The sequence below is a fragment of the Helianthus annuus genome, chromosome 16 (assembly GCF_002127325.2).
Source record: "Helianthus annuus cultivar XRQ/B chromosome 16, HanXRQr2.0-SUNRISE, whole genome shotgun sequence".
In the NCBI taxonomy this organism is placed as follows: domain Eukaryota; kingdom Viridiplantae; phylum Streptophyta; class Magnoliopsida; order Asterales; family Asteraceae; genus Helianthus; species Helianthus annuus.
The window spans coordinates 104511215-104525720 of record NC_035448.2 but is presented as its reverse complement, the minus strand read 5'-3'; the positions used below and the strand labels follow the sequence as shown (position 1 = coordinate 104525720).

At 41.7% G+C, this 14506-nt stretch overlaps 2 protein-coding genes across 2 annotated transcripts; one reads left to right on the top strand and one right to left on the bottom strand.

The window, feature by feature from the left end:
- Positions 1-2727: 2727 nt before the first annotated feature.
- On the bottom strand, positions 2728-5290 carry LOC110937771 (aquaporin TIP3-1). The gene is made up of 3 exons (XM_022180229.2): positions 4810-5290; positions 3818-4071; positions 2728-3317 (listed from the first exon to the last, which is right to left on the bottom strand). Exons 1-3 carry the CDS (start codon positions 4937-4939, stop codon positions 2928-2930), a joined length of 774 nt encoding a protein of 257 aa, XP_022035921.1. The 5' UTR covers positions 4940-5290; the 3' UTR covers positions 2728-2927.
- Positions 5291-10146: 4856 nt separating this feature from the next.
- LOC110934115 lies at positions 10147-11535 on the top strand. Its single transcript, XM_022177305.1, has 2 exons — positions 10147-10559; positions 10695-11535. Exons 1-2 carry the CDS (start codon positions 10147-10149, stop codon positions 11533-11535), a joined length of 1254 nt encoding a protein of 417 aa, XP_022032997.1.
- The last annotated feature ends 2971 nt before the right edge of the window (positions 11536-14506 follow it).

The following is a 14506-nucleotide window of genomic DNA, read 5'->3' as shown; positions in this document are numbered from 1 at the left end:
GAAGCATGAAGTATGCATGCGATGGTGTAAAAGGAAAAGATGAATTATCGATCTTCAACGTTTTCTTCGTGGTCAAATACTAGAAGAAGAGAAGAGCTAGTCATGTGGTATTCGTGATCCTCTATTTGTTCGTATTAGTTTTGAATTCAACTTTACTATATATCACACGGTATTTGTGATCCTCTGGTCGTTTGTTTTAGTTTTGAATTTAAAACTACCATATATTAATACAAAAGAAACCTACTATAACAACATAAACATACAGAATCAATTTTAACTAGACATAAGCATATGTATTCATTTCATTATTTTATTTTGAACTCAACACTACTATACATAAAAAGTTCGTTAAATACATGATCAGTGGCGGAGCCAGTAGTTTTCCCCCGAGGTGTCGTTCTTTTTCAGTACATGAATCTATATCAACTCATACGAGTTAATGACTAAGATAAAAGTCATTGCGTTGGTTGTGTTTATTACTCAAGAGGTATTGTGCATTATACATCTTGTCACACAACATTGGGTCATGTTTTTCTTGTGCCTACCATACGACATTGGATCATGTTTTTCTTGTGCCTACCATATTTTTGCATTATAATATTGGTTTGTTCAAAATTACATATATAGTCTTGCATTTTTAAAATTGGAGAAAAGCAAAATTTATATTTATATTTATATATACTACAAATACTATGGAGGGAATAGTGTCAGACAAAAATTATAGATAGCATGACATTTCCCTATTGGTCCAACCAAATTACGATTTTCCCCTGTTTAAATCTACAGTTTTGCCATTGGTTTTGTTTTTGTTATCTCCTAGCCAAATTACGATTTTGTCCTCAGTTCAAATTTACAGTTTTGCAATCGTGTTTGTTTTTTTTTTCGGTCACTTTACGATTTTGCTCCCAGTGTAAACTTATAATCATGCCATCGTTTTATTTTTTTTTTTACAAAACATGGTAATAGTAGTGTTTTGTTTTTAGTTTTTGTGTGAAGTCCCTGTATAAGGACCCAACCCAAAAAAAAAAATCTACATATATAAGAATTCCTAAAGGAAAGTTATAAAAATAGATGTTTGAACATTTTTTCTTAACAAACTAGATAGTTTTGTAATTTTGATAGGCAAACATTTATATTTTTGTAATCTCCCGTTCCAAACGGTATCATAAATTCGGCTTTTTCTTGAAATTCGCTTTAAACCCCAAAAAAACAATGTTCTAAACCTGAAGAAACACCAAACTAATTTGGTGATTAGTTTGAGGTTTGTGCCTCGGCAAATAAGGTTAATTTTCTTTATCTCGCTCAAGCTGTGATGGTGATGATCCTACAAAACACTAAACACACTGTTAATCTCGTTACGAGGAGGGGAATAGAGGAGTTCTCCTCTTAACCACCCTCCGACGTGAGAATACATATATGTTTTGAGGATAAAAGTGTGTGATTAAAGTGAGAGAGCAAGGAAGCGATCCTTAAACCTGGAGGTGAGGTTCACTATTTATAGCCGGAGTGGTTTGGGAAGGGGATGGGCTAATGGGGGGTAGTCGACAACAAGGAATATCCATTTTGTCCCCTCTGCCACGACCATTGGTGCTTCTAGGTGAGAGGGTAGCTGGCGTACGCTGAATGGATCTACGTGTGCTGCCTGTTGTCTTTGTTGTCTTGTCTGTCATCAGCGGCTAAGTGAAGATCGTGGAGCAGTGGTCGGCACACGTTGATTGGTGCTACGTATGCGTCCTTGTGTACCTTTTTGTTTCCTGTACGATTGTTAATCGTGCAACATGATCGGATACAGCCTGTTGGACGCTCATTGGTCCACTACTCTGCCATTTGTAAATTTGGTACTTGTCCTAGGTTTACCTGCGCTTCCTTCCTCCGCGCGACCATCGGGGATATCCCGTGTAACTGGTGCAAGGTCCAGGAAGTAAGGGTTTTCATCCGAGGAACTAAGTGTCAAATCTAGTCCTGTGTTGGCCCTGACCTCACGTGCGGCTTAGGTTACACCTGATTAGCCAGCGCACGTTGAGAAAGCTACCAAATCATTCTGATAAGAGTATGGTCCCTCGCGCGACCTGATTGATTGACGCAGGATTTGAGACCATACCCCTTCAAAACCCCAAAAGAACAACGCAACTCATCCTATTATTTTTAGGATGAATGTACCTCTACTAAATCAGATTAGCGGCTATTTGGTAGCCTCTTAATTATCATTCAGATGCTACATCTTAATGGCTTAAAACCTCTGAATGAATAAGAGATAACCTCAAGTTTGAATGGTTAAGAGGTAACCTCTAAATGGTAAATCATCATATATCACATTCTTCTACCTTCTCATTGATAAAATTCTTAATGATTCCATTAAGAGGTAACCTCTTAATGACCATTCAGAGGCTACCAAACAGCCCCTTCGCTTACTATGAAATTAGATATAACCCCTTACTAAGTCACATTACTAAGATACATTTAGACAACCATGAGATACATATATATCCACCAAGTAAGATTACTAAGATCCATTTAGCCTACTAAGTCAGATTACTAACATACGTTTAGACAACCTTACCAAGTCAAATTACTAGGATAGTTTAACCAACTAAATGAGATTACTAAGATACGTTTAGATAACCCATGATGTACATCTAGGGTCTTAGTTGTTGTCAAGTCCCAAAATGGACCCGACGCATGTCACGTGTTACAATTTTACGAAGTTGACATTTGTACAATAAGGGGTAGGGTAGGTACTCCATTATTTGTTATATTAGAATTCCAAACTCCAATTACATAAAACAAAAACACACACACACACACCACAAGTTACCCACATTCACAGTACCACAAAATACAAACAGCAACGGTAAAAAAAAAACCACCACCACAAAAGTAACGGTAAAACCACACCAACCCAACCCACATTTTATACGTAAAAACTTCTAGTAATCTTCTGGAGCCAGTGGCTGATGGTGCGTGTGAACAGCCACCTCCGGCTGTATTATCCCAAACTCATAGATCAAACCCGCAATCGCACCCCCGATAAACGGTCCCAGCCAGTACACCCAATGGTTGTTCCACCGCCACCCCACCAGGGCCGGCCCAAATGCCCTTGCCGGGTTCATTGACGCCCCCTCGAACGGCCCTCCCACCAGAATGTTAGCACCCACTATTAACCCGATTGCCAATGGCGCTATTGTTCCTAATGTCCCTCGTTTATGGTCGATTGCCGTTGCGAAAACTGTGTAAACCAGCCCGAATGTTAGAACTATCTCCATCAGTAGAGCATTTATGGTTCCAACTCCAGCTGCCACTGTAAACCCGACCGGTCTCTGCAAGTTAGAACACATAACTCATAATAAAGACGTCTTGAAAAAGAGTATCAAGGGTGTTTAACATATATATATATATATATAACATCTCGGGGATCGGGCGCCCCTCCCCGCCCCTTCTATACTTCGCCCCTGGTTTAACCGACAAACCAAAGCTTTGAAATATATATGGTCCGATTCATGGTTCAGTTTTAGTGAGTTGACGGTTTTTTATGGTGCGGAACTTGAAACAACCGAATTAACATTTATTACATTCTTTTTTAAGAATTAAAAACATAAAGTTATGTAATAATAAATTTTTAAAACAAAATTATGTTTCCTAAAAAAATTATTTTGGTCTAAAAGAGGCAAAATTGGACCGACCCAACCAGGACTGGCCGGTTTGATTTGCCTTTTTTTTTCCCCAAAAACTATAGTTAGCCTGAATACTTCATTAAAACCGACCGGACCAAACCAGGTTGTGAAGACTCCTATAGGCTATAACAATTCCAATTGTATACCATTCCATCGGTGGCCAGCCGGAGTAACAACGAGGCAACGATGGCACCAAGAAGTTGGGCCACCCAGTAATACAAGGCTCGAATCACTGACACTCTACCGGCTACAAGAGTACCGAACGTGACCGCTGGGTTTATGTGTCCACCGGATACATTCAAACTTGACGCCACAGCCGCAAACAATGCGAGCGCGTGAGCCAACGCCACCAATAAAAGCCCCGCTGCCGCCAGTCCATGCTCGCCACCGTACATCTTATCTGCATGGTCAAAATCCAACATCAAAACTCATATAAAGGGTTAGCTAAATACACCCCTACATCATTTGACCTATTTAAAACTTCGACCCCACATGATTTGACCTATTGAAAACTTCGAAAATGATCCATTTGGCCCGTCATATTCTTTATACGGCCTATATAAGTTTTTTTTTGAAAGGTATGAATTATTCGCGAATATCTGGAGGTCTAACATACGTCGTCTTAACCGGGTCCACACTAGAGAGCGCCTCGCCTCGCACAATAGATCCCAATTTAAACCATTCAACGAGACGGCTTGTACAAGTAGATTCACCTTTTCATAATGCTTGTATGACAAGCACAAGTGACTTGATAAAGGTATATTTTAGACACCCCTATACCATAAATACACCCCTACATGATTTGACCTATTTAAAACTTTAATAAAGGACCATTCGGCCTGTATATGTGGCTTTTTATATGGATCATATAAGTAGGTTTGCCTTTTCACCCTATCTGGATTAAATTAAAAATAACTGATATGGACGAGTAAAATAAAAATTGTTACGTTTAGCAACTGTCTAAATATATCATCATCATCATACTGAGTAAATCCCACCCATAGCAAAGATAAGATAGGGTTTGAGAAGGGTAAGATGTAGACAACCTTCCCTCCACCCGTAGAGGTAGAGAGGTTGCTGTCTAAATATATAAAAAACAAAATTTAAATTTGTTGACGATCGAAAAACGAGTTCATACTTAAAGCAAGGAGGGAGCCTTCAGCGGCGAAGACGAACATGAAGGTGGAAAGAAACTCCGACAAGGTGGCGCGAGCCGAATCCGGGTGGGTGGCTTCATCGGCCCTCCCAAAGGCGTATCCACGCGGCATACTTGTGTTTTCTAACCGATATGCAAACTTTTATATAGTATTTGATACAAGAGATCAATCTAGAAACATGTAAATGATATTGGAATTGAAGTGAAATGAAGAAGACGGTGAAGAATTGGTTTTATTATGGAGGAGAAGCTAAACAACATTGGATGGACACTTGGGTGACGAGTTAAAGAGAGTTTGACACGTAGGTGTGTGTGTTGGCATGCAAGATAGACTTCTTTCGATATGTTTGTTTCAAATTTTAAAAGATAACATACAAATTTGATTTGATCTAATCGGTCATATCGGTTTTGGGTCTTTCTAGTTTCATTGTCGTGCTATAATGTGAATGGTATTTCTTGATATGAACGGTTTCGGGTCACATGGGTCTTTGGAGTTTTTTTAGTAATATTAAATAGAGGTGTACAAAATCTGGTTTGAGTTCAAACCGGTTTGGTTTGTAAATTGGTCTGATTTTGTTTAGTTTGGTCTTGAATCGGTTTGGATTAAGAATTAGTTTTAGGGTTGAAAACTAGGGATGAGATCGGTACGATACCGGTACTGTACCGGTACCGACACCGTAAATACTGTTATCGAAATTGAGGAAATGTGGATATCGATTACCGTACCGTATTTATAAATTCGGTACCGGTATGGTACCGGTATTTCGGTACTTTACCATATTTGTACTGCTTTGGTGTCATCCATTGTTTTACCTAAAAAAAATTCATGTGCAACACATCCATCCATTATTAATTGAACTAGAGTAATATATAGAGAATGTAAACAAATGGTAAACATATTAAGTAGTCAAAAAAATCAAAAGGTAAACATCTATGGGTTCGACTTTTAACATCCAAATTCCAACATGTCTAAAAAATCATCATAATTGATTAAAAATAACCAAACAAAAGAAATTTGATATTGGTTTTTGTAAAACAATGTTCAAGAAAATATAACTTCATAGTGAGATCTAAGATAATAGCAAAATACATAAGGTCATTATTAAATTCGGTATTAATACCGGTATTTACCGAAAAATACCGCTACCGATACCGTTTTTTACCGATACCGAATTTCGAAAAATCTATTACCGATACCCGTACCGTTTATGATCGGTACGGTACGGTACGGCATCGGTACGGTACGGCATTGGTACGGTACCGGTATGATAGCGGTACGGTACCGGTATTTCGGTAAAAAAATATCATCCCTATTGAAAACCCTAACCCATCCAAACAAATTTAAATCGGGTTCAAGACCGGTTTAGCATTTAAAACGGTTTTTTAGGCGGGCTCAAACTAGTTTGGGTTGGAACCAATTCTCAAAAAAAAAAAAAAAAACAATCTCAAAGGGTCAAATTGCCACAAACTCCCAGGTTAGGGCCGGGTCATCGAGCCTAAACTGGTTTTTCTGTGGACCTCTAATATAAAATGGCATTTTTAACAAGATCATCTCGGGTCATATGTCATGAGTTTTTGAATTTTTGTAGGCTAATTTTAAACCGTATTTCTCGATTGGGGACTGTCTCTGATCATACTGTTTTTGGACCTTTCATGAATTACGCTAATCTTGAATGGTATTTCTTAATTAGATCATTTCATGTCATATGGGTTTTTGTATATTTGTAGGCTAGTCTCGAACGGTATCACTTGTTAGACCATTTCTTGTTATACGGGTTTCCAACCTTTTGTTAAGATTTTATATTTTTATATAATCTTAAATGGTATGTTATGATTGGATCGTTTACGGACTTGTTTTTTTAGTATTTTCAAGGCTTTGTGGGGCTAGTCTTAAATAACAATTTTTATTAGATCATTTCAAGTCATGGGTTTTTAAGACTTTTTAAGATTGTATAGCTTAATCTTTGAAGATATATATCCGAGGCCGGACATGACCCATCAGGGACGAACGTCTCAGGATGTCCGCCCCCTTAACTGAACGAACATCACAAGGAACGTCCGTCCTCTGCATAGTTCCGAAGATGAACCGCCGTTCAAGTGCGTCTGGACGAATGACGTCATCTCAGTTGACCACTATAAATACCTCATCAAAGTACAACGCCAAGTACGATTTTCTGAATCTCCATCCCTATTTTCTCTCTCTACTTTCTCTCTCTTCCAATACTTATCCTCACGCCGGAGGGTGGTCGCAGAGGGGCCCTCCCATATCTGCGGCGAGCCTAACAGTTTTCTGTTTTGCAGGAACTTTTCCCTAGCTCTCCTACAAGATCCAAACCCTCGATTACAGGCTCCGGCCTAAGCTCGATTCTTTGGTTCTTCAATTGGTGCCATCCGATTTCACAAGCTCACAGTCCTTCACCTTAGTGAATTTCTTGAGCAACGAACTGATCTATGGCGGCCTCGAGTTCTATGAATTCGGGATCCATAGCTGTTAGTACGCAAACTACAGCTCCGGCAAGCATTACTTCCACAGTTTCAGCTCCTTTGAGCTCGGGACCAGGAAAAACCTTGCCATTCATATTGATTCCCACCTCCCAAGCATCAGAATTTGATGCGGAGTTTTTATCTAAAAATGCAAGTCTCTTACGAAGACTAAAAGCACAGCAGGCCAGAGACGAAGAGATCCTCGGTTTACGAACCAGGCTTTTCCATGAGGAAACACCGGTAAGGACTATGGGTCCTACAATTTATACTCCACCTACTTTCTCCACAGTAGTTACTTCGGAAACTTATAATGGGTACGTGCAGGGATCTTCAGGACCATCTCCAGCAATGGCAATACGAAATGAAATGCAAATGGAAGTAGCTCCTGATCCGGAACTCACTAAGCCGTATCATCCGGTCTCCATGACTGCTAAGTCCAAGTTCAGTGCTCGTATCACACACGCTAAGCTTCCTCCGAAGCTAAAAATGCCAACCACAGTAAAAAAAAATACGACGGTACCACCGATCCGGACGATCACATGTTTGATTTCGATGGGGCAGCACGAGTAGAGCAGTGGCCAATGCCGGCATGGTGTTTCATGTTCGCACAAACACTAACCGGCGCTGCTCGGGTATGGTTTGATGCTTTGAATGAAGGGGAAATTAATGACTTTGAAGAGTTCCGAAGGTTATTTCTCTAGAACTTCAGCCAACAAAGGCACTACTCCAAAGAAATCACTGAAGTACATAACATCCGAAGAAAGGATGGGGAATCTCTAGATAGCTTCATCGATCGGTTCAACCGAGAAAGCATGCAGATCAGCGGAGTAGTGGACCAGTTGTGAATTTCCGGGTTTTGCCACGGGGTCCGGAACAACCAGTTGGTTGAAAAGTTACATGAAAACCTCCCTAAAACAATGGAAGTGCTTATGGAGAGAGCCAGAGCATTCGCCCGAGGGAAAAACGCATGCAATCCGGCTCTAGAGTCAGAGCACAAGATGTCCTCCTGGAAGAGAAATGGCGGTTCCGTGTTTGATAAAACTCCGTCCGGAAGTAGGGGCAATCGCACCCTTACAACAGAAATGATAGGCCTCAACGAGGAAGAAGCTCCGGGTCAAGGTTTTATAACCTATCGGATCTTTCTAAAACTCCGAGTGAAATTCTCAGTGCCGAAGGAGCGAACTTCCTAGCCCCACCAAAACTCTGAAATCCAGGCGACAAGAACTCCAAGAAATATTGTGAATTCCATCATGCGCGGGGCCACAACACAGACGATTGCTGGTCTCTAAAACAAGAAATAGAGAAAGCAGTGCGGTCCGGTAAATTGTCACATCTGGTAAAGGAAGTTAAAGAAGGAAAATCCGTAGGGAATACGGCAGATAATCCGAACAATCAACCAGCAATTTGCATGATCAGGAAAGTAAATAACCAAGGCATTAAGCGGTCCAATCAACATATGGCCGCTTGGATGCAACAGCCAATTGCTTTCCCACCAATAACCTCCGGAGAAATTAAAGACGGACCAATTATAGTATCTGCAGTAATAGCGGGCCACAAGGTCCGAAGAATCTACGTTGACAGCGGAAGTGCCACTGAGATCACGTACCAACAGTGTTTCCAGCAGCTGGCTCCGCAGACGAAAGCAAAGTTAATACAAGTCTCCATGCCGTTAGTAAGCTTTTCTAGTGAAGTGGTACAGCCGATTGGGCAAATTACCTTACCAACAACTTTGGGAACTGGAAGGTTGGTCCGAACTGTCAATCTAACGTACCTAGTGGTGGGAGCAAGGTCTATCCATAACGTCATATTAGGGAGACCAAGAATGTGCGCTTTCGGTATCATCAGCTCCACCATTCATGGGTCGTTAAAGTTTCCCACCGAAGCGGGAGTGGCGACCCTAGACTCCGAGTCAACAATGCACGTAGCTGAAGTACGACAGAGTGAGGGTAATGTACAACCTCCATCCCTCCTGACAGAAGAATGGGCCATACATCCACATTTTCCAGAACAGAAAGTTGCCATTGGGGCTCACCTCCCAGAACGTACCAAAAAACGATTGTGGAAACTCCTGTCCAGTTCACTTGATGTATTTGCATGGCAAACCTCCGACATGGTTGGAGTTCCCCGATGTTTGGCCGAACACAAATTGAAAGTATCCCATTCAGCAAAACCGGTCACTCAAAGGAAAAGAAACATGGCTCTGGCACGTAACAAAGCCATCTCCGAGGATGTACGGAAGCTGCTTAATGCCGGTATTATCAGGGAAGTACGGTATCAAATATGGGTCTCTAATCCGGTAATGGTAACCAAGAAAGACAAAACCTGGAGAATGTGTGTCGATTTTTCTGATCTAAACAATGCATGCCCGAAGGATTGCTACCCTTTGCCGGAGATCGATCTAAAGATTGATTCCCTTTCCAGCTTCCGTCTTAAATGCTTCTTGGACGCATATAAGGGTTACCACCAGATACAGATGGCTCTGGAAGACGAAGACAAAACAGCGTTCGTCACAAATGAAGGCCTTTTCTGTTATACCAAAATGTCGTTCGAATTAAAAAACGCCGGAGCAACGTACCAGAGGTTGATGGATAAAGCTTTTAAGGGTCATATCGGAAGGAACTTGGAGATCTATGTGGATGATCTGGTCATCAAGAGTCAAGCCGAAGATAACATGATCGACGACATACTCGAAACCTTCACCAGGCTTCGGAGTATCAATCTCAAGCTTAATCCCAAAAAATGTTCCTTCGGTCTAGAGGAAGGAAAGTTTCTGGGTGTATGGATAACGCAATCCGGAATCCAGGCACACCCAGAAAAAATCAGACGGTGATCTCCATGCAACCTCCTAAAACGGTCAAGGAAATTCAATCACTTAACGGAAAGTTGGTAGCTCTCCATCGCTTCATTTCAAAAGCGGCCGATCGCACGATACCGTTCATGAACGTATTGAAAAAGCGAACTGGAAAGGGTCAGATAGAATGGACACCGGAAGCCGATTCGGCGTTCCAAGAACTAAAAATTTGTCTTGGGTCTCTACCCATTTTGACCGCGCCAATCACTGGAGAAACCGTCACTGTTTATCTCTCCGCTTCACATTTCGCTATAAGTGCAGTACTTGTGGTACACCGAGATCAAGCACAAATACCAGTTTACTACGTGAGCCGCATCCTGAAAGATTACAAAACTCGGTACCCGGTAATAGAGAAACTGGCACTTGCTTTGGTTCATGCATCCAGACGCCTCCGAAGGTATTTTCAGGCTTTCAATATAGAAGTACAAACCGATCTTCAGATCCAACAGATTCTCAGAAAGCCAGAGGTCTCCGGGCGTCTCACCAAATGGGCAATCGAGCTTAGCGCCTTCGATATCACCTACTGAACCAGAGGACCGGTAAAAGGTCAAGCTGTGGCGGACTTTCTTGCAGAAGTACCGGTCGGAGAAAATGTCAAAGAAAAATCAGCTCTTCCAAAAATATGGAACTTGTATACAGACGGAGCTTCCAGCAAGGAAGGGTCAGGGGCCGGTTTGATACTGATAGACCCGGAAGGGATAGAGTACACTTATGCCCTACGTTTCGAGTTTAAAACTTCGAACAATGAAGCGGAGTATGAATCCCTCCTCGCAGGACTCCAAACCGCGGCCAAAGCTGGTGCAACCTCCGTACTGGCCCATGTCGACTCGTTACTCGTTGCCAACCAGGTTAATCAAGAATACGAAGCACGGGAAGAAAATATGATCCGGTATTTGAGCCAAGTCAACAGTCTGATCTCCACGTTCGACTCCTGCAAAGTAGTTCATATACCGCGGAGGAAAAACAAGAAAGCCGATGCTTTAAGCAAACTCGCCTTCGTAACATTCTGTCACCTATCAAAAGAAGTGCTAGTTGAAACTTTGCAAGCTCCGGCCATCCATCAAGCATCCGTGATGTCAATCTCCGTGAAAGAAAGATCATGGATAACTCCGATCTTGGAATATCTGAAAGATGGAAAACTACTGGAAGAAAAAGCACAGGCCCGGAAGCTGAAGGTGAAAGCGTTGCAGTATCAGGTTCATGATGGGCAACTTTACCGAAAGACCTTCCTAGGTCCACTCCTCAAATGTCTAACTCCGGAAGAAGCTAGTTACGTCATAAGAGAAATCCACTGGGGTGATATGCGGCATCCACTCCGGACCAAGGATGGTCGTAGCCAAGGCTATGAATGCCGGATATTTCTGGCCGGGTGATGTGTGTAAAATGCAACATATAAATTACATCAAATAAGGCATAAAACTAACCCTTTTTAAGTACTAATGTTGGAAAAAGAGTGTTTTTGTCTTCCTTTTGTATTTTCAGGATGAAATGAGCTCAAATTCACAAAAGAAGCAAAAAGACAGCTAATTCTAACATAAATACAAGAAAAGGAAAAAAAGTAGCCTGCCCGAACCCTCAACGGCATCCTCCCAAGCAAAGAAGAGAAAACAGAAGCCTGAACACGCCCCGTGCTCAGCCAGCACGGGGCCGTGCCCAAGAAGCAGCAGAAAAGACAAACCTGTAGAAGCTTCTATTGCCCACCACGGGGCCGTGTCCAATGAGCACGGGGGCGTGGCGAAAGTACAGCAGACGCATTAATTGTAATTGCGAATTACAATTAATGAAGAGAGAGAGTGTCAGACGGGCACGGGGGCGTGTCCAGCGGACACGGGGCCGTGCCCAGCGTTCTGTTCAGCCTATAAATAGGAGTGCTTGGTTTCATTCCAACTCATCCCTTGGCACACCACCTCTCTCACACTTCATCCACCACCCACCACCACCATAACACCATCATCCACCACCATCATCCATTGTCCATCGTAGAGTGTGTGAGTCGTCTCGGGATCCAAGATTGATAGTAAGAGTTCTTGACAATCAAGACCATGTTTGCCTAAGTCTCTTACATCACTTGGTGAAGACAAGTGTTTAGTATAATACTTTTTATTTTTAATCTTTTGCACTTTTTATTTGGTTTTGTATTAATGACTTTAATAACTAGTTGCTTATGTTGAAGGTGATCTTTCCTTATCGTTTGTCCGTGGTGTCTTGGCATTATTTTACTGTCTATATAAAATAAAAGATTTTCACCATTCATATCTCCACGGTCTATATGGAGGTATGTTGGCTACCTGGTCGGGGGTTAAGGGAACGGTTTGGTAAGGGTCTTGCCCTTGTTCAGCGTTTAGAGGTCCTGCAAGGGACCTGGGTCAAATTTAGTAGGATCTCCTTCAATGCCCATAGGTATTGGATGGCGGGGATCCAAACTCTTTGACCCCCTCATAAGTTAACTACTATTAATACTATAACCCGGCTATTTAGGACTGTATCCCTGCTGACTCAGACTACTTAGCCGAGGGTAACGTCACCGCCAAAAGCGGGGCCTACCACAATTTGCATTAATAACTTAATTCATTATCTTCCAATAATCCAACCCTTTAAGATTGTATCCTTGCTGACTCAAACTACTGGGTTGAGGGTAACGTCGCCTTCAAAAGAGGGGCCTACTACAATAACTAAGATAATCTCTTAAACAAGTGCAAAAGTGCGAAAATAATCAAAGGTTATACTAATACACGAGTCGGATCCAAGTGATTCATCTTGTCTATCTGTTTTTATTTTATTTTTATTTTTCAGCATTTAGTTAGTTTTTATTTTCTTAGTTTAAAAACATTTTTTCTAACTTTTTGATTTGATTAGACGTTGAGGTTAAACCGGTACTAAAAGCTCTTGTGTCCTTGGACGACCTCAGTATCTTACCAACACTATACTACGTCCACGATGGGTGCACTTGCCCATATGTGTGTTTAGTGTTAGTGAATATCGTGTTTTATAAATTTAAAACTTGGCTAAAGGTGTAAAAAGGGCTTAATTATATATCTAAATTATATACACACCAACACACATCAAGTTTTTGGCGCCGTTGCCGGGGACACAAGGATTTTAAGAAAGCTTAAAATCGACGGCCTAATCAGTTTTTTTAAAACGCGCGCACATTTTTCTGCATTTTAGTTTAGTTTGCATTTACAGTAGCCTGAACACAGGGCCGTGCTCGCTGAACACGCCCCCGTGCTGCATATTTTTAGTTAGATACCCAGATACAGAGTCTGAACACGGGGCCGTGTCCACTGAACACGCCCCCGTGTCCAACGTGACCAGTAACTTTAATAAAAACGCCCAGATACAGACCCTGAACACGGGGCCGTGTTCACCCAACACGGGGCCGTGTCCAGCTTCTGTTTCCATCTTTGTTTTTGTTTTCTGGTCCCGAAACTCAGTTGTGGTCTGTTGAGTGATTCTTATGGATCAATACTCAGGAGGTTACAACTACACCTATGATGAGGATGATTATAGGGGTAATTATTGCACTAATTGTCGTAACACACGCTCGGTTCAATATAATAACTCATATCAACCATCCAATTCATACAACCATTATGAGGAGCCCAGGTACGAGCCATCAACTTCATACACATCCTATGAAGACCAAAGGTATGAACCTCCTCCCTCATACTCATATTTTGATGAACCAAGGTATGAGCCTTCATACTCATACTTTGAAGACTCGAGATATGAGCCACCACCTTCATACTCTTATTATGAGGAACCATGGCGTGAACAACCCACCTCATATGAGTACTATGAAGAACAAAGATTCGACCCTTACCCATCATATACTTACAATGAAGAACAATGGGGTGAACCATCTACTTCATATGAGTACTATGAGGAGCCAAGGATCGAACAACCGGATTCAAGCTTTGAGGATCCAAATTCTTTTTCTCTCACCGAAGTGACCAATAGGATATTAGAACACATTAAAACTATCGAACGTTACATGAAAGAATCTCGCGCAAGGGAAGAGGAGTCCCGCGCAAGAGAAGAATTAAATTGTAATAATAACGTAGAGATAGTTGAAAATGTAAAAATGGAAGAACAAGAAAGTGAAAAACTGACACATGAGTTAAACAACGAAAAAGGTGAGTCCGATAACGTTAAATTACAAGAAGAGTCTAAGAGCCAACCGCAGGTAGAAAGAGCCAACCGCAGCATTGTGGAAGGCATCAAAAAGCGCCTGGGTAAAGAGGGCGTCTCTTGGGCGGATGAGCTACCGTACGTCCCTTGGGCTCACCGGACGATGCCGAAGACAAGCACCAGAGAAACTCCGTTTAGCCTGACGTATGGTAC